The sequence below is a fragment of the Salvelinus namaycush genome, chromosome 15, assembly GCF_016432855.1.
Source record: "Salvelinus namaycush isolate Seneca chromosome 15, SaNama_1.0, whole genome shotgun sequence".
Classification (NCBI taxonomy): Eukaryota; Metazoa; Chordata; class Actinopteri; order Salmoniformes; family Salmonidae; genus Salvelinus; species Salvelinus namaycush.
The window spans coordinates 32,634,929-32,653,405 of record NC_052321.1 but is presented as its reverse complement, the minus strand read 5'-3'; the positions used below and the strand labels follow the sequence as shown (position 1 = coordinate 32,653,405).

Genomic DNA, 18,477 nt, shown 5'->3' with positions numbered 1-18,477 from the left:
ATCTACAGTTGCCTACTAGTTTTGAACTCCTGGGACTTTTACTTTGAAAAGCGCAACTCGGAAGTAATGTGAAATATCAGGAAGTAAACTAAAAGGTCCTGGCGACGAAGCTTTATAAAGTTTCCACCTTTGTTTACCTCGACCGTTTTCGTAACTTAATTTGCTAGCTAGAATTCATAAAATACAAAATGAACAGACAAGTAGAGTATGATTCATATGAGATAGAGGAGCCAAGTGATGAAGAAAACGCTGAAGACAGGTAATTGTGGTTGCATGGTTTGACGTTAGGTAGCGTTTGGCTAGCTAGCACACTAAGAACGCAAGCTGGTCGTCCAATGCAAGCATGGTTGCTGGTGATGCTATCTACCTAGTAGCCGAACAGTAAGATGTAAACCGGTTTCAATGTTAAATGTTTGGGTACAGTATTGTTTCCATATTCTATAGCTTGATTTGCTTGAAGGCCCATAACGTTCAATATTAACGTTACTTGGGCACTTTGAAGTAGGGGTTGGATCTGTGAAGCAGGGTTGGGGTCAATTCTATTTCAACAAGTGACTGGATTTCAGTATAGTTGACCCCAGTCCTGTTATAAAGAGGTACTTTATTAATGGGGTGCAAAGTTGTGAGTGTTGTTCAAACAGGATCTGACCAATGACTGTTCAATATGAAAACTGTATGTCATCAAGACCCTCCTAATTTGTTGCTGTATTTCCAGCTCTGAGGATGAGCTGGATGTGCTCTTGAACGGGACCCCAGGTCAGAAGAGGAAGCTTATCCGAGAATACTTGACTGGGGAGAGTGAGTCCTCCAGTGGGGATGAGTTTGAGAAAGAGATGGAGGCAGAGCTCAGCACCACCATCAAGACTATGGAGTGCAAATGGGCGCCACCTACAGCACCAGCAGGTGGGAGTTTTCTTCTAACATTAATATTTTTTGTGTGTCTTTTTGGCTGGCGGCGACAGCAATGCACTGTTCTGTTGTGAATAGAGATAACACTTCAGCTGCATTTACTGGCCGGGGGTCTTGGGGCATCTAAAGCTAATTTCCTGCATTTCTATACAATCTATGGTCACTTGTATTGTAAATAAAAATAGAATATGTTTCTAAATACTTCTACATGAATGTGGATGCTACCATGATTATGGATAATCCCGAATGAATCGTGAATAATGATGAGTGAGAAAGTTATAGATGCACAAATATCATGAGCATAGCGTTGTATACAGACTGCACCATGACAGATCTATAACGTTACATTGCTATGCTGACTGTGATTGGGGGGGGAATAATATCTAACATTAGCCAACTTTTGGCAGCTATAATGGTACATCAACTGGTGAAAACGAGTTAATTTACTTCTGTTGAAACGGGAAGAAACAAAGGTTACAAAACATTTCCATAAACACAACATCTGTTAGATACTGCTACCTGACAGCTCGCTAGAGGTTAGAGCTGAACTGGTAGCTGCTAGTTCATTCACTTCAGACAGAACGTCAGTCGAGTCGGGATGAAACATTAGCTAACGTTACATGTCAGTTACACTACTAGCTCAGCACTGGGAATAAATGACTTTTTTCCTGTTAAGTCCAAGAGCAGTTACCTTTCCAGCTCATTCAGTCAAATAAAGAGTAGCCAGTTTCTGCTCAGCTTGCTTTTACAACTCGGGGGAAAAAAGCACAACACACACAGACAATAGCTACCTCTGTTCGCGCACACTGTGGTGTCCACACATTCCTAAATCAAACCGGCTGAAACCACCAAACAGCCTACCCTACTGCGCTGAGGCCCCCGCATGGTCCTAAAGCACAGCACACCAATGCCTCTTTTTGTATCACAATGCAATGATAAAACTGGGGGGGACAAAAATTATATTTCAGAATGTGGGGGGTCATGTCCCTCCTGTCCCCAGTGAAAGTTGCGCCCCTGTCTATCAATAATATTGTACTGCTGTACTCATTAATAACAGTGTCCATCTGTCCTTCCCAGGAGAGGCTTTGGGTACCAATGACAATGCTGCAACGCCTGGGTTACCACAGCCAGAGCTTTATGACAATGTTTATTTTGACTCTGATTCAGACGAGGAGGAAATTGCTCCAAGTAAGTGTGTAGTTAGAATTCATCTGTAAACCAAACATTGATTCTGAGGGCACAGATTAAGCCCTAACCTTGGACTTAAAAGGACAGAGTCCTATTGTTGTACAGATGATGCGATACAAAACACGATTGTTTGATCCTCTTCTGCAGGCAGTTCCTCGGGTCAGAGACGCAGGAAACAGCGATCCATCCCCACCAACGATGAACTACTTTACGACCCGGATGAGGATGACCGGGATCAGGCATGGGTGGACGCCAAGAGGAGGAGGTAAGCAATGCCTCCATCATACAAAATGTTACAAAAGTGTTTTTGTGTGTAATAACAGGGTGACGTTTGAAAGAATATCCAAATATTTAAGGTCGGTTTTTCGGACCCAGATTAGTAAACGCATGCTCAGTGGAGAATTTCCATTGATAGTGCTTTTTAGTCCATGAGTAGGGTTGGTTGTAGTCACATACAGTGCCTTCGGAAAGTATTCAGACCCCTTGAGTTTTTCTAAATTTTGTTACGTTACAGCCTTATTCTAAAATGGATTAAATAAAACAATTTCCTCAGCAATCTACACACAATACCCCATAATGACAAAACGAAAACAGGTTCATAGAAATTTTAGCAAATTTATTAAAACCAAAAAACAGAAATACCGTATTTACATAAGTATTCAGACCCTTTGCTATGAGACTCGAAATTGAACTGTTTCCATTGATCATACTTGATGTTTCTACAACTTGATTGGAGTCCACCTGTGGAAAATGTAATTGATTGGACATGATTTGGAATGGCACGTACCTGTTTATATAAGGTCCCACAGTTGACAGTGCATGTCAGAGCCAAAAGCAAGCCATGAAATCGAAGGAATTGTCCATAGAGCTCCGAGGCAGGATTGTGTTGAGACACAGCTCTGGGGAAGGGTACCAAAACATTTTGGCAGCGTTGAAGGTCCCCAAGAACAGTGTTCTCCATTATTCTTGAATGGAAGAAGTTTGGAACCATCAAAACTCTTCTTAGAGCTGGCCAAACTGAGCAATCGGGGGAGAAGGATCTTGGTCAGGGAGGTGAGCAAGAACCCGATGGTCACTCTGACATTGCCGCTTTCCATGTAGCTTGTGAGGGGTGGAAACACTTTGTTGCTTTTATGGATTTTGTCTTGTTGCTTTCTGTTCTATCTGCTTGCTATGTCTTGCTTGTCCTATGTTGCTCTCTTTGTATGCTATGTCTTGCTTGTCCTATGTTGCTCTGCGTGTGCTCACTGCTCATTTGATTGTCTGTATTGTAATTGTTTTTAATAACCTGCCCAGGGACTGTGGTTGAAAATTAGCCGGCTGGCTAAAACCGGCACTTTTACTGAAACGTTGATTAATGTGCATTGTCCCTGTAAAAATAAAATAAACTCAAACAGAGCTCTAGAGTCCCTCTGTGGAGATGGGAGAACCTTCCAGAAGGACAACCATCTCTGCAGCACTCCACCAATTAGGCCTTTATGGTAGAGTGGTCAAACGGAAGCCACTCCTCAGTAAAAGGCACATGACAGCCCGCTTGGAGTTTGCCAAAAGGCACCTAAAGACTCTCAGACTATTAGAAACAATATTCTCTGGTCTGATGAAACCAAGATTGAACTCTGGCCTGAATGCCAAGCGTCACGTCTGGAGGAAACCTGGGACCATCCCTACAGTGAAGCATGGTGGTGGCAGCATGCTGTGGGGATGTTTTTCAGCGGCAGGGACTGGGAGACTAGTCGGAATCAAGGCAAAGATGAACGGAGCAAAGTACAGAGAGATCCTTGATGAAAACCCTCTCCAGAGTGCTCAGGACCTCCGACTGAGGCAACGATTCACCTTCCACCAGGACAACGACCCTAGGCACACAGCCAAAACAACGCAGGAGTGGCTTCGGGACAAGTCTCTGAATGTCCTTGAGTGGCCCAGTCAGAGCCTGGACTTGAACCTGATCGAACATCCCTGGAGAGACCTGAAAATAGCTGTGCAGCAACGCTCCCCATCCAACCTGACAGAGCTTGAGAGGATCTTCAGAGAAGAATGGGAGAAACTCCCCAAATACACTTGTGCCAAGCTTGTAGCGTCATACCCAAGAAGACTCAAGGCTATAATCGCTGCCAAAGGTGCTTCAACAAAGTACTGAGTAAAGGGTCTGAATACTTATGTAAATGTACATTTTATTTTATTTTCTATACATTTGCAAAAATTGATACAAAACTGTTTTTGCTTTGTCATTATGGGGTATTGTGTGTAGATTGATGAAAAAAACAATTTAATCAATTTTAGAATGTCTGTAACCTAACAAAATTTGGGAAAAGTCAAGGGGTCTGAATACTGAGTGCACTGTATGTCAATTATGTTCCCCTATTGCCTATTTGATCAGGTACAACGAAAAGAGAAGATTGCAATCTTCACGAAACAGAAGAGGGCAGTCCCAGGGGCTTCCAAGCAGCGATGCTGTCCTTAACTGCCCAGCATGCATGACCACGCTGTGCCTTGACTGTCAAAGGTAGGAAATAAAGAGTTCATTTGGCTGTGAATATCATCTTGAACTAAACTCACAGCATTTTACACAGCCTAACATTATACCCACTACAATTGTAAAGGTTGAACAATTCTAGAAAGGATTTGTCTCAATCGACCTCTTGTTTGTTTTTGTCTACAGGCATGACAAATACAGGACCCAATACAGAGCCATGTTTGTCATGAATTGTACAGTAAACAAAGAGGAGATTTTACGGTACAAAACGCTCAATGAGAAAAATCTGAGGAGCAGAAAGAGGAGGAAAGGGCATCAACCAGAGCCAACAGCATCAACCACAACCGCAATGGAAGCCACAGATTCAGGAGCGGTGTTGGGGATGGGCGGAGAGGAGATCTACCATCCTGTTCAGTGTACGGAGTGCTCCACTGAGGTGGCAGTGCTCGATAAGGACGAGGTCTACCACTTTTTTAACATCCTCGCCAGCCACTGCTGAAGATACACTGTTGATATGACCTTTGTGATATCCCTGATAAGACTTTTGGTGTCTGAATGTACATCTTTTTATGGTATTAGACAGGGGTGTATTATCATGTAAAGATTTGATTACAGCCATTGTCCGCCATCATTTTATTAAGTTTACCCCTATGGTATTTGTGTTTTTTTTTTTTTTTTTATAGAACCAAAGATTTGTATATCTTCATACTGTACTGTCTTTGGTTAGGGTATGTACGTCCCGAGGATTCCGGATAGCAATAACCGTTTGGAAATCTGATTAGAGTCGGGACAGGAAGTGGAAACTGCCCTTTGCGCGTCGCTTTTTCATGTGATTCGAGATTGGTTGAGAAAGAAAGCCGTTAAACATCACTGGGGGGATTAATCTGCACCGGTTGACAGTTGATTGCATTCGTTTTGGAACCGGGCTGCCTCCTGGATGTGAGCCAGGTGCCCTGTTCAAAGCCCACAGGGATATTTGGCTCAAAACAAAAAGGACGTAATTGGCATGTTGAGTAAAGAGTCGATTCTGTGATTTCACATGCAAAAGTGATTGCTTTTGATAAACGCTTTATCTACCAAGAACTAATCGGCAATCACAAAAAAGACAGGATAAATACAACTTCAAGTTGTGGCGTTTGAAGCTATCTGGAAGAAAATATCCTGGTTGTGTTACCAGTATATTCTCGTCACGGCTTTATACATGTTGAAGCCTTGGGAGAGAACCATCTTCTGTATCCTTTTTGGTTCCAGAATGGTTTGAAAAGAACTAGGCTACTAGGTAATTTAGCCGGATACGTAACTAACTACAATCCCTTGCCTTGTAATTTCGAATAGTTAGCAAGTAGCCTATTTGTTGGTTAACCTTTATTGCTGAACAATAGACCATGAAACGATAACGGTAGGCTATAGCTACTAGCTTAGGTGGTCACAGTGTAGCCTACTGTTGGGGAATTCAAGACAACTCGGTAATATCCGACATAAAAACTTGTAGAAAGATGAGGCCAGGGTTTTCCACTTGGTCAAATCCCGACGTCAGTGATCAGGTCTAGAAAGATGCCAGAGTTTCCGAGTTGGATGACCTTTCAAAAGTTTTTTTTTTCTTCAGTCGTAGATTGTTTTTTCCGAGTTCCCAGTTGTTTTGAATGCGGCATCTGTCTCACCTGCAGGCCTAAACGTGTGCATGTGCAACTATTGAGAATTTTAGAACTCCGATCTCATGGATTTCAAAGATTATTTTAATCAGCTTTATCTGGCATAAAAAGTGCATGTGTAGACCTAATATAGCCTACAGTCATTGGTGTAGACTGATTGATATGTTAGGCTACTCAAGTAAATTGGAAACTGGTCAAAAAGAGGTGAGGAAGATATGATTATCAAATTAGGCTACTGTTGATCACAACACTGAACAATTATGACTGAAGAATGATTTTATCCCTTTCATAGGCCTGATAAGCAGTGGTGTGTATTCATGGATGCCAAGGGAAGCCAGGCTCCCCCCAAAAATGTACCAATAAAATGTTTTAAAAAATGTAAACATAAAACAATTTATCTTTCGTCTCTGTGTTTCATAATTTTCCTTTAATTCCCGAGGCTGAATGTATCTCACAGGAGAAAACATCAGAGCGAGCGAAACAGCTCCCCTCTGTCTCTGTATCTGTAGGACATCTATCTGATGCTGTCTGGTCCAAACGAGTATGACATTGTTGCTGCCCGTAGCATTGAAGGCCAGCAAAGCCAGCGAGCATCTGGCCTCCCTTGATCATTTTTTTTTTTTAAGTATAACAAATTTGCCAACCAGCATTGAGGTGAACTGAGCAAGCTCAACTGTGAATGGTCCTGGCGCACCAAAAAAAGGGAAGCCACCTTGGATTTTGGCGTCACTCCTATCAAATCCTCTTGAGAGGATATGTCATTGACAGAAAAACTATTGTGTTGTTCTCCGGCGGCTAGCTAGCCAGCTAGCTAAATTAGCCATGGATGGAGATAAGGATTTGGAATTGTGGTTTCACTTAATTCTGCGTACTGGCCAATAATTATAAAGGAGATTCTGATCCAACCATTCATTCATACATTGTTGTGCCCCTGGCCTGAGAGGATGGAAGTTCAATATGTAGCTAGATGTAAAAGGCTAATGTTAACTAACTAACGGTGCCAGAGAGACTATAGTAGACGGTTGCTGTCAAAAAGTGAGTGAGTTGTTCCTGTGTCCTGTGTTTGGGCTGTTAATGACATCATGTCCGGATTGTTCTCACGACATTTAGTGTGTGCTTATGTAACTTGATAGTGCAGCTGTTTCTTTGAAGTAAAGCACATGTTTGAAAGAAAAAGTAATGGCTTGGTGATTGATGTGTCGTGTAGTGATCTTGTTGAACTTAAAGAAAATGTGTTTGAACATTTGAAACAGTTGGGAATTTTTATAGAGAACTTACAGAGCTGCTGTGTAGTGATCTTGTGACCCCTTGTAGAATGAACAAGAAAAAGTAATTTCCCGGTAGGTCTAACTGAGTTACAAGTAAGTCTTAGACTTGCCCTGTGAACACTATGACAGAGAAGAAGCCTCAAGAGAGATAAACCACAGAAAACTACAGAAAACAGGTGTATTGTGTCCTTCATGTCTGGGCCACAATAACAAAACTATTGATGACAATCTTTGTGATGCACCTGATTGTTTTAATGGTGTGATTGATATGAGTGAAGGCAATATGAATCTCTTCAGTAGCGTATAGTCCAGACTCCAAAGTGACAGTTTTAGGTTGTTCTGAATTCAATAGCGCATATGCCACCAAATCTGTTAGTTCGTATGTATTTTCAAACGCTTGCACAGAGGTCAACTACTGATTAAACGAATGCAACAATTTTTTCACCATAGTGAACGTTTACGAAGATACGTTTACGAAGAACATACGAAGCCTAGGAGACCATGGAGAGCCTGCATGGAAGAGACTATGTCTGATGTCCTCACCGCTTGAAGACGGGGATTTGGAGACTGATGGGGTTGGTGTCAGGTTACGATAGGCCCCTGAAAAGGAGGAAAAGGCTCATTCTACTTTTAAAACAGTTTTTTTCCAACAAAAGAAACATGTAATGTGTAATAATAACATGTATGGTCTATATAAAGGTTTAGTAATAAACATTAGTGTCATAGTTTAATATTGCATAGTAAACTTTAATCATTGTCAAATGTATGTTTAAATGTCTGTACTAAAGGTTTTGAAGAAAATGTTATTTACCTTCAATTAATTAGTCTTGGGTGTGTGTGGGGCCTGGTTGCATGGGGTGATGTCAAGCTGTGGGTGTTACAAGTAGACGAGGGCCGTGCCCAAGGCATTATTTTCGAAGAAAAAAACATTTGAAAAAAGACTTTCCAACAAAAAATTATTATACAAACATTTATAGGGTATTAAAGTGTAGTATTGTGTAATAATAATATGTATGATTTATATAAAGGTTTAGAAAAAAAAACTGATATAGTTAAATATTGCATAGTAACTTTTAATAATTGTAATATCTATGTTTAGAGTTTTAGAAAAAAATAAAAAGTTTTGAAGGAAAATTGCATTTACCTTCAATTACATAAATCTCTCACCCTCCGTCTTTCCCCTTGCATGTATGTGTGTGGGGCTTGGTTGCAGGCGTGGTGTCAGGTTACAAGCTATGGGTTTAATTTTTTTTAAGTACATTTAACCTTTATTTAACTAGGCAAGTCAGTTAAGAACAAATTCTTATTTACAATGTCGGCCTACATCGGCCAAACCCAGATGACGCTGGGCCAATTGTGAACCGCCCTCGCCCTATGGAACTCACGGCCAGTTGTGGATTCGAACCAGGGTATCTGTAGTGACGCCTCAAGCACTGAGATGCAGTGCCTTACACCACTGCCATTCGGGAGTCACAAGCAGTTGAGGGTCCTGCTCAAGGCCTTCTTTTCTAAGAAACAATACTTTCCAACAAAAAAATGTGTAGTAAAGTTTAGTATTGTGCAATAATATTATGTATGATACATGTTAAGGTTTAGTGTTGTGTACTAATAATAATATGTATGATCTATATAAAGGTTTAGTAAAAAACTGTTATAGTTTAATATTGCGTAGTAAACTTTTAATAATAGTAATATGTATGCATTTTTGTACTAAAGATTTAGAAGCAAATAGGTTTTAAAGAAAATGTAATTTACCTTTAATGAAATCTCTGTCTCCCTGATCAGCTTCTCTCTCTCTCTCTACACAAGAGCCATTGGGTTCTTGGGATGTGTGTGTGTGCGTGTTTGGGTGGGGAAAGTCTTTGATGCACCTCGTTTACACCTGAGCTCTTTTAAAAAGATTTCTCAGCTATCCAGATTTAATGGTCAATAGGTTGCTAATCTAGGGGGTCCCTTACACACAAGGGAACTATATGTACACAAGTGTATCCCCAGGTGTCTTTGAAACAACTGCTTTACAACTGTTTCACCTTTACCCTTTTAAAAATAGTTCCTAGAGGAGGCGTCCGGGGGGATGCCGGTGGATGTCTGTCAATCAAAAATAATAATAACTCCAGAGGCCTAGCTGCCTCCTCTTTGAAAAAGGTCATTATACTCTTTAAGATGGGCCCTTTACTTGACTTCTTAAACAGATAATTTTGCTCCCTTAATAACCTTTTAAAGCAGTGGGCTTAATCAGGGGATTGCAGAGTGTTTCTTGGTAGTCAAACAAATCTACTGTGAAGCCAAGTACAGTTGAAGTCGGAAGTTTACATACACCTCAGCCAAATACATTTAAACTCAGTTTTTCACAATTTCTGACATTTAATCCTACTAAAAAATCCCTGTTTTAGGTCGGTTAGTATCACCACTTTATTTTAAGAATGTGAAATGTCAGAATAATAGTAGAGAGAATTATTTATTTCAGCTTTTATTTCTTTCATCACATTGCCAGTGGGTCAGAAGTTTACATACACTCAATTAGTATTTGGTAGCATTGTATTGCATACTTGCATTGCTTGGGGTCATTGTCCATTTGGAAGACCCATTTGCGACCAAGCTTTAACTTCCTGACTGATGTCTTGAGATGCTGCTTCAATATAGCCACATAATTTTCCATCCTCATGATGCCATCTATTTTGTGAAGTGCACCAGTCCCTCCTGCAGCAAAGCACCCCGACAACATGATGCTGCCATACCCGTGCTTCACGGTTGGGATGGTGTTCTTCGGCTTGCAAGCCTCCCCCTTTTTCCTCCAAACATAACAATTGTCATTATGGCCAAACCTTGCTTGGTTTATGGCCAAACCAGTGGCCAAACCAGTGGTTTATGGCCAAACCAGTGGCTTCTTCCTTGCTGAGCGGCCTTTCAGGTTATGTCGATATAGGACTCGTTTTACTGTGGATATAGATACTTTTGTACCTGTTTCCTCCAGCATCTTCACAAGGTCCTTTGCTGTTGTTCTGGGATTGATTTGCACTTTTCGCACCAAAGTCCGTTCATCTCTAGGAGACAGAATGCGTCTCCATCCTGAGCGGTATGACGGCTGAGTGGTCACATGGTGTTTATACTTGCGTACTATTGTTTGTACAGATGAACATGGTACCTGCAGGCATTTGGAAATTGCTCCCAAGGATGAACCAGTCTTGTGGAGGTCTACAATTTTTTTCTGAGGTCTTGGCTGATTTCTTTTGATTTTCCCATGATGTCAAGAAAAGAGGCAATGAGTTTGAAGGTAGGCCTTGAAGTATATCCACAGGTACACCTCCAATTGACTCAAATGATGTCAATTAGCCTATCAGAAGCTTCTAAAGCCATGACATAATTTTATGGAATTTTCCAAGCTGTTTAAAGGCACAGTCAACTTAGTGTATGTAAACTTCTGACCCACTGGAATTGTGATACAGTGAATTATAAGTGAAATAATCTGTCTGTAAATAATTGTTGGAAAAATTACTTGTGTCATGCACAAAGTAGATGTCCTAACCGACTTTCCAAAACTATAGTTTGTTAACAACAAATTTGTGAAGTGGTTGAAAAACTAGTTTTAATGACTCCAACCTAAGTGTATGTAAACTTCCGACTTCAACTGTATACACCACACACTTATTTTTTGGACTTAAAAAAGAAGACACCCTTAACATGTCAGATATAGTTTAAATGTATTCATTTTTGAGTATGCATCCCAATATGACACTTTAAATACATCACAGAAGACTGAAATGTAACAAAATGCATATTGTGTTTATTGAACTGTACACTGAGATGCTCAGCTGGTCAATATTACCCACCAGTGTTTCCCCAACACCTTGTCAACATGTGCCCCAAAAATGGATCTTATACCAATCTATCTTTATAGACATTTATCATTAACAAGGCTGCCCCTATAGTGTCCAAAAATCTCTCCAAAATGTCAATTTTTTAAAGCATTTTTATTTTCATGCATATAACTTGTCAAAAAGCATTTTTATGACCAAATTGTTTCATGTTTTCACGAGTGTTTGAGATTAGGTCCATGAATAGTCAAAAACCTATTCAAATAAAAGTATGTTTGTAGCACAAAATATCTTACAGGTAGGCCCTCTCTCACTCTCTCATCATGTCACAAGCTGACATGCTCCCAGAGGCAGGGCCATAAAAGGCCCCAGCTCACTCAACTGCCCCTCTCCTCTCCAACAGCCATCCTCCCAGAGCACCCGTCTAAAAGATAATCTGGGAATCTTTCTTCCTCATGAAACTTTTTGAAGGTGAGTTGAATATTCAATGTGATGTTTGTATATAGATATATATTATTTAAGAATGATGTGTAATGAAGGCTATTTATCCATTAAGCGGTAGCCATTGTTTTTTCTCATACTGTTTGTAGACAATAGCTTCTGTCCTCTTAGGTTCTATTTGACCCTCGTATTATATCAAAACCTCTCAGACTAGAAAGTATGATTAGAAACGATAACAAACTATGATCAAACTATGATTAGAAACTATGGCCAACTATGTTCAAACTATGATTAGAAGCTATAATTAGAAACTATGATCAAACTATGATAAGACACTATGAACAGCTATGAAACCATGTCTCTGTGTGTGAGTGATTATCTATCATTTAACTGCGTAATATTACTCTCTCTCTCTTTCTACTAGCTCTCTCAATGTATACCAAATTAACAAATATTTAACATTTCAATGTTTTGTATTGCAACAGTTCCGAAAGACAATGACATCCAATTTTTGGGGAATTATTGATATGCAGTGGCGAGAAAAAGTATGTGAACCCTTTGGAATTACCTGGATTTCTGGATACATTTTACATAAAATTTGATCTGATCTTCATCTAAGTCACAACAATAGACAAACACAGTGTGCTTAAACTAATAACACACAAATTATTGTATTTTTCTTGTCTATATTGAATACATCATTTAAACATTCACAGTATAGGTTGGAAAAAGTATGTGAACCCCAAGGCTAATGACTTCTCCAAAAGCTAATTGGAGTCAGGAGTCAGCAAACCTGGAGTCCAATCAATGAGATGAGATTGGAGATGTTGGTTAGAGCTGCCTTGCCCTATAAAAAACACTTACAAAATTTGATTTTGCTATTCACAAGAAGCATTGCCTGATGTGAATCATGCCTCGAACAAAAGATCTCAGAAGACCTAAGATTAAGATTTGTTGACTTGCATAAAGCTGGAAAGGGTTACAAAATTATCTCTAAAGGCCTTGATGTTCATCAGTCCACGGTAAGACAAATTGTCTATACAGTGGCTTGCAAAAGTATTCACCCCCTTGGCATTTTTCAGTTGTTGCCTTACAACCTGGAATTAAAATATATTTTGGGGGGGATTGTATCATTTGATTTACACAACATGCCTACCACTTTGAAGATGCAAAATATTTTTTATTGTGAAACAAACAAGAAATAAGACAAAATACAGAACTTGATCGTGCATAACTATTCACCCCCCCAAAGTCAATCATTTGTGGAGCCACCTTTTGCAGTAATTACAGCTGCAAGTCTCTTGGGGTATGTCTCTATAAGCTTGGCACATCTAGCCACTAGGATTTTTGCCCATTCTTCAAGGCAAAACTGCTCCAGCTCTTTCAAGTTGGATGGGTTCCGCTGGTGTACAGCAATCTTTAAGTCATACCACATATTCTCAATTGGATTGAGGTCTGGGCTTTGACTAGGCCATTCCAAGACATTTAAATGTTTCCCCTTAAACCACTCGAGTGTTTAGCAGTATACTTAGGTTTATTGTCCTGCTGTCTCAAATGTCTAGAAGACTGAAACAGGTTTCCCTCAAGAATTTTCCATCATCATTTCCATCCATCATTCCTTCAAATCTGACCAGTTTCCCAGTCCCTGCCAAAGAAAAACATCCCCACAGCATGATGCTGACACCACCATGCTTCACTGTGGGGTTGATGTTCTTGGGGTGATGAGAGGTGTTGAGTTTGCGCCAGACATACAGTTTTCCTTTTAGTCTCATCTGACCAGAGTACCTTCTTCCATATGTTTGGGTAGTCTCTCACATGCCTTTTGGCGAACACCAAACGTGTTTGCTTATTTGTTTCTTTAAGCAATGGCTTTTTTTCTGGCCACTCTTCCGTAAAGCCCAGCTTTGTGGAGTGTACGGCTTAAAGTGGTCCTATGGACAGATACTCCAATCTCCGCTGTGGAGCTTTGCAGCTCCTTCAGGGTTATCTTTGGTCTCTTTTTTGCCTCTCTGATTAATGTCCTCCTTGCCTGATCTGTGAGTTTTGGTGGGCGGCCCTCTCTTGGCAGGTTTGTGGTGGTGCCATTTTTTTTCAATTTTTTAATAATGGATTTAATGGTGCTCCGTGGGATGTTCAAAGTTTTGGATATTTTTTTATAACCCAACCCTGATCTGTACTTCTCCACAATTTTGTCCCTGACCTGTTTGGAGAGTTCCTTGGTCTTCATGGTGCCGCTTGCTTAGTCGTGTTGCAGACTCTGGGGCCTTTCAGAACAGGTGTGTATATATACTGAGATCATGTGACAGAACATGTGAGATTGCACACAGGTGGACTTTATTTAACTAATTATGTGACTTCTGATGGTAATTGGTTGCACCAGATCTTTAGGGGCTTCATAGCAAAAGGGGTGAATACATATGCATGCACCACTTTTCAGTTTTTTTATTTATTTTTTAAATAAGTTATTTTCTTCATTTCACTTCATCAATTTGGACTATTTTGTGTATGTCCATTACATGAAATCCAAATCAATTTAAAATTATAGGTTGTAATGCAACAAAAGAGTAAAAACGCCAAGGGGGATGAATACTTTTGTAAGGCACCGTAAATGGAGAAAGTTCAGCACTGTTGCTGTCTCCCTAGGAGTGGCCGTCCTGCAAAGATGACTGCAAGAGCACAGCGCAGAATGCTCAATGAGGTTAAGAAGAATCCTAGAGTGTCAGCTAAAGACGTACAGAAATCTCTGGAAGATGCTAACATCTTTGTTGACGAGTCTACTATACGTAAAACACTACACAAAAATGGTGTTCATGGGAGGACACCATGGAAGAAGCCACTGCTGTCCAAAAAAACATTGCTGCACGTCTGAAGTTCGCAAAAGAGCACCTAGATGTTCCACAGTGCCACTAGCAAACTATTCTGTGACAGATGAAACTAAAGTTGTGTTGTTTGGAAGGAACACATAACACTATGTGGAGAAAAAAAGGCACAGCACACCAACATCAACCTCATCCCAACTGTAAACTATGGTGGAGGGAGCATAATGGTTTGGGGCTGCCTCAGGGCCTGGACAGCTTGCTATCATCGACGCAAAAATGAATTCCCAAGTTTATCAAGACATTTGCAGGAGAATTGATCTGTCTGCCAATTGAAGCTCAACAGAAGTTAGGTGATGCAACAGGAAAACAACCCATTATTTAGATGTAAATCAAGAGAATGGCTTGAACAGAAGAAAATACACCTTCTGGAGTGGCCCAGTCAGAGTCCTGACCTCAACCAGATTGAGATGCTGTGGCATGACCTCAAGAGAGCGGTTCACACCAGACATCCCAAGAATATTGTGGAACTGAAACTGTTTTCTAAAGAGGAATGTTGCAAAATTCCTCCTGACCGTCGTGCCGGTCTGATCCGCAACTACAGAAAACGTTTGTTTGAGGTTATTGCTGCCAAAGGAGGGTCAACCTGTTATTAAATCCAAGGGTTCACATACTTTTTCCAACCTGCACTGTGAATGTTTACACAGTGTGATCAATAAAGAAATTAAAAATTATAATTGTGTGTTATTAGTTTAAGCAGACTGTGTTTGTCTATTGTTGTGACTTAGATGAAGATCAGATAAGATTTTATGCAGAAATCCAGGTAATTCTAAAGGGTTCACATTATTTTTCTTCCCACTGTAATGTGTTACATAACTTTATGTAATAGATCCTCTCTCTCTCTCCCTCTGAGCCTATGACATGACATTGACCCCTGAGTGTTGAACTTTTTCCCACTCTATAGTCACCCTGGTTATTATCTGACCCTGCTGGTCATCTACGAACATTGGAACATCTTGAATAACAATAAGGGGCACATGCACTCTTAAATGTGCACTCAGCACAGCCCTCGGAATATGGTTCCTCTCTCATTTTAATCCTAGTTTTATGGCATCTAGGGAGTGTTTCCTAGATGCTGTGCTTCGGCAAATGCATTGATTGTTCTTAGGTTTTTAGACTGGGTATCTGTAAATCAATTTGTGACAACTGCTGATGCAACAATGGGTTTTAAGCAATACATTTGGTTGATTGACAGATTTGTATTATTATCATGTTACAGGCGAGACATACCCAGAAATGTCAACGTCTTGTCACGTGCTCGAACCCGGGCCCTAGGGATAAACCCCCAGAAAGACTACATGAGCTTGGAGGAGCTGACCGTGAGCTGACCGACTTCTCTGTACAGCAGCCCCGGACAATCATGTACAGTAGCTCCAACTTACAAGAATGGGTATACAGGGCAGTGATTAATTTTTTTAACAAAATCCCTTCTCATTGTGTACAAACATGTATTTCAAATCAAATGTTATTGGTCACATACACGTGTTCAGCAGATGGTTTTGTGTGTGTTGCGGATTAAGAACAATTGATTTGGAATTAAGAAAATAGAAATATTTGGATGAGCAATGTCAGAGCGGCATAGACTAAGATACCATAGAATACAGTATATACATATGAGAGGAGTAATGCAAAATATAAGTGGCCAGTGATTTCAAGTCTATGTATATAGGGTAGCAGCCTCTAATGTGCTAGTGATGGCTATTTAACAGTCTGATGGCCTTGAGATAGAAGCTGTTTTTCAGTCTCTCGGTCCCAGCTTTGATGCACCTGTACTGAATTCGCCTTCTGGATGATAGGGGGGAGAACAGGCAGTGGCTTGGGTGGTTGTTGTCCTTGATGATCTTTTTGGCCTTCCTGTGACATCAGGTGCTGTAGGTGTCCTGGAGGGCAGGTAGTTTGCCCCAGGTGATGTGTTTGGCAGACCACACCACCCTCTGGAGAGCCCTGTGGTTGAGGTCGGTGCAGTTGCCATACCAGGCGGTGATACAGCCCAACAGGATGCTCTCAATTGTGCATCTGTAAAAGTTTGTGAGTGTTTTAGGTGCCAAGCCAAATTTCTTCAGTCTCCTGATGTTGAAGAGGCGCTGTTGTGTCTTCTTCGCCACACTGTCTGTGTGGGTGGACCATTTCAGTTTGTCAGGGATGTGTACGCCGAGGAACTTGAAGTTTTTCATCTTCTCCATTGCGGTCCCGTCGATGTGGATAGAGGGGTGCTCCCTCTGCTGTTTCCTGAAGTCCACGATCAGCTCCTTTGTTTTGTTGACGTTGAGTGAGAGGTTATTTTCATGGCACCACACTCCCAGGGCCCTCACCTCCTCCCTGTAGGCTGTCTCTTGATTGTTGGTAATCAGGCCTACTACTGTTGTGTCGTCTGCAAACTTGATGATTGAGTTGGAGGCGTGCATGACCAAGCAGTCACGGGTGAACAAGGAGTACAGGAGGGGGCTGAGCACGCATCCTTGTGGGGCCCCAGTGTTGAGGATCAATGAAGTGGAGGTGTTGTTTCCTATCTTCACCACCTGGAGGCGGCCTGTCAGGAAGTCCAGGACCCAGTTGCACAGGGCGGTGTTCAGACCCAGGGCCTCAAGCTTAATGATGAGCTTGGAGGGTACTATGGTGTTGAATGCTGAGCTATAGTCAATGAACAGCATTCTTACATAGATATTCCTCTTGTCCAGATGGGATAGGGCAGTGCGATGGTGATTACATCGTCTGTGGATCTATTGAGGCGGAAAGCAAATTGAAATGGGTCTAGGGTGTCAGGTAAGGTAGAGGTGATATGATCCTTAACTAGCCTCTCAATGCACTTCATGATGACAGACGTGAGTGCTACGGGGCGATAGTCATTTAGTTCAGTTACCTTAGCTTTTTTGGGTACAGGAACAATCCTGGACATCTTGAAGCAAGTGGGGACAGCAGACTAGGATAGGGAGAGATTGAATATGTCCGTAAACACTCCAGCCAGCTGGTCTGCGCATGCACCAGGTGTTTGATGTATTTTATACCATTCCACTATTTCCACTCCAGATATTACCATGAGCCCATCCTCCCCAATTAAGGGGCCACCAACCTCCTATGGTGTTGACTGATGTGGTGTGTCTTGTCTGTTTAATGAACAAAATAACCAACTATTGATTTCATTTGGAGCAGCAGAGACCCCCCACCGCCCTGCGAGCAACGTCTGCTTCTATGGGCACAAGCACTGTTCATGACAAATTGTTCACACCCCTCTTGGCGGAGAGAATTTAGCAGGCTTAAAGCTTATTTACTGCAATTCTAAACATTTTGCCATGGGCTGCAAAGAAAGTTTTGCAGTTTTAACACAAATTAACATCTAATGTGTATTTGAATGACAAAAAAATTACAGCAATATCTATGGGCTAAGAAACCTAAATAAAAAAATGTTAGCTGCCATGGGCTTGTTGATCTGGACATTTCTGACAGGTTATAAATAGCTCTCTAAGGTATGCAATGACTAACATGACAAGAGGAACTGATGATGCACTACCCAATTTAGAAATTGCACCTTGTACATTCTACTATTACATTTGGGTTTTAGACAAAGCATTTGGCCAGCGTCGGAGCATGGGCAAAATCCCCTCAGGAGGCAGACTGCTTCGTGAATAGACGGTATAATGTTTAATAACATTTACCTTCTATTTGAATGTGCTAAACTGTAGCCTGCTTGTCCTATTCATTCCATAGGATTAGCCTATAATAGTTATAAGTATTGGTCAGTTTCCTTTACTTGTTTCTCAGACTCCATCCTGATATCTGTAGCAGGGATGGCGGTGTACACTGGGTATGTGTTCCTGCCTCAGCACATCATGACTATACTACATTACTTTGAGATGG

General features: G+C 41.0%; 1 protein-coding gene across 1 annotated transcript; it reads left to right on the top strand.

Moving 5' to 3' along the window:
* The first annotated feature begins 80 nt into the window (after positions 1-80).
* Positions 81-5,207, top strand: LOC120060449 (E2F-associated phosphoprotein-like). The gene is made up of 6 exons (XM_039009775.1): positions 81-259; positions 716-903; positions 1,987-2,097; positions 2,245-2,362; positions 4,475-4,600; positions 4,757-5,207. Exons 1-6 carry the CDS (start codon positions 189-191, stop codon positions 5,067-5,069), a joined length of 927 nt encoding a protein of 308 aa, XP_038865703.1. The 5' UTR covers positions 81-188; the 3' UTR covers positions 5,070-5,207.
* The last annotated feature ends 13,270 nt before the right edge of the window (positions 5,208-18,477 follow it).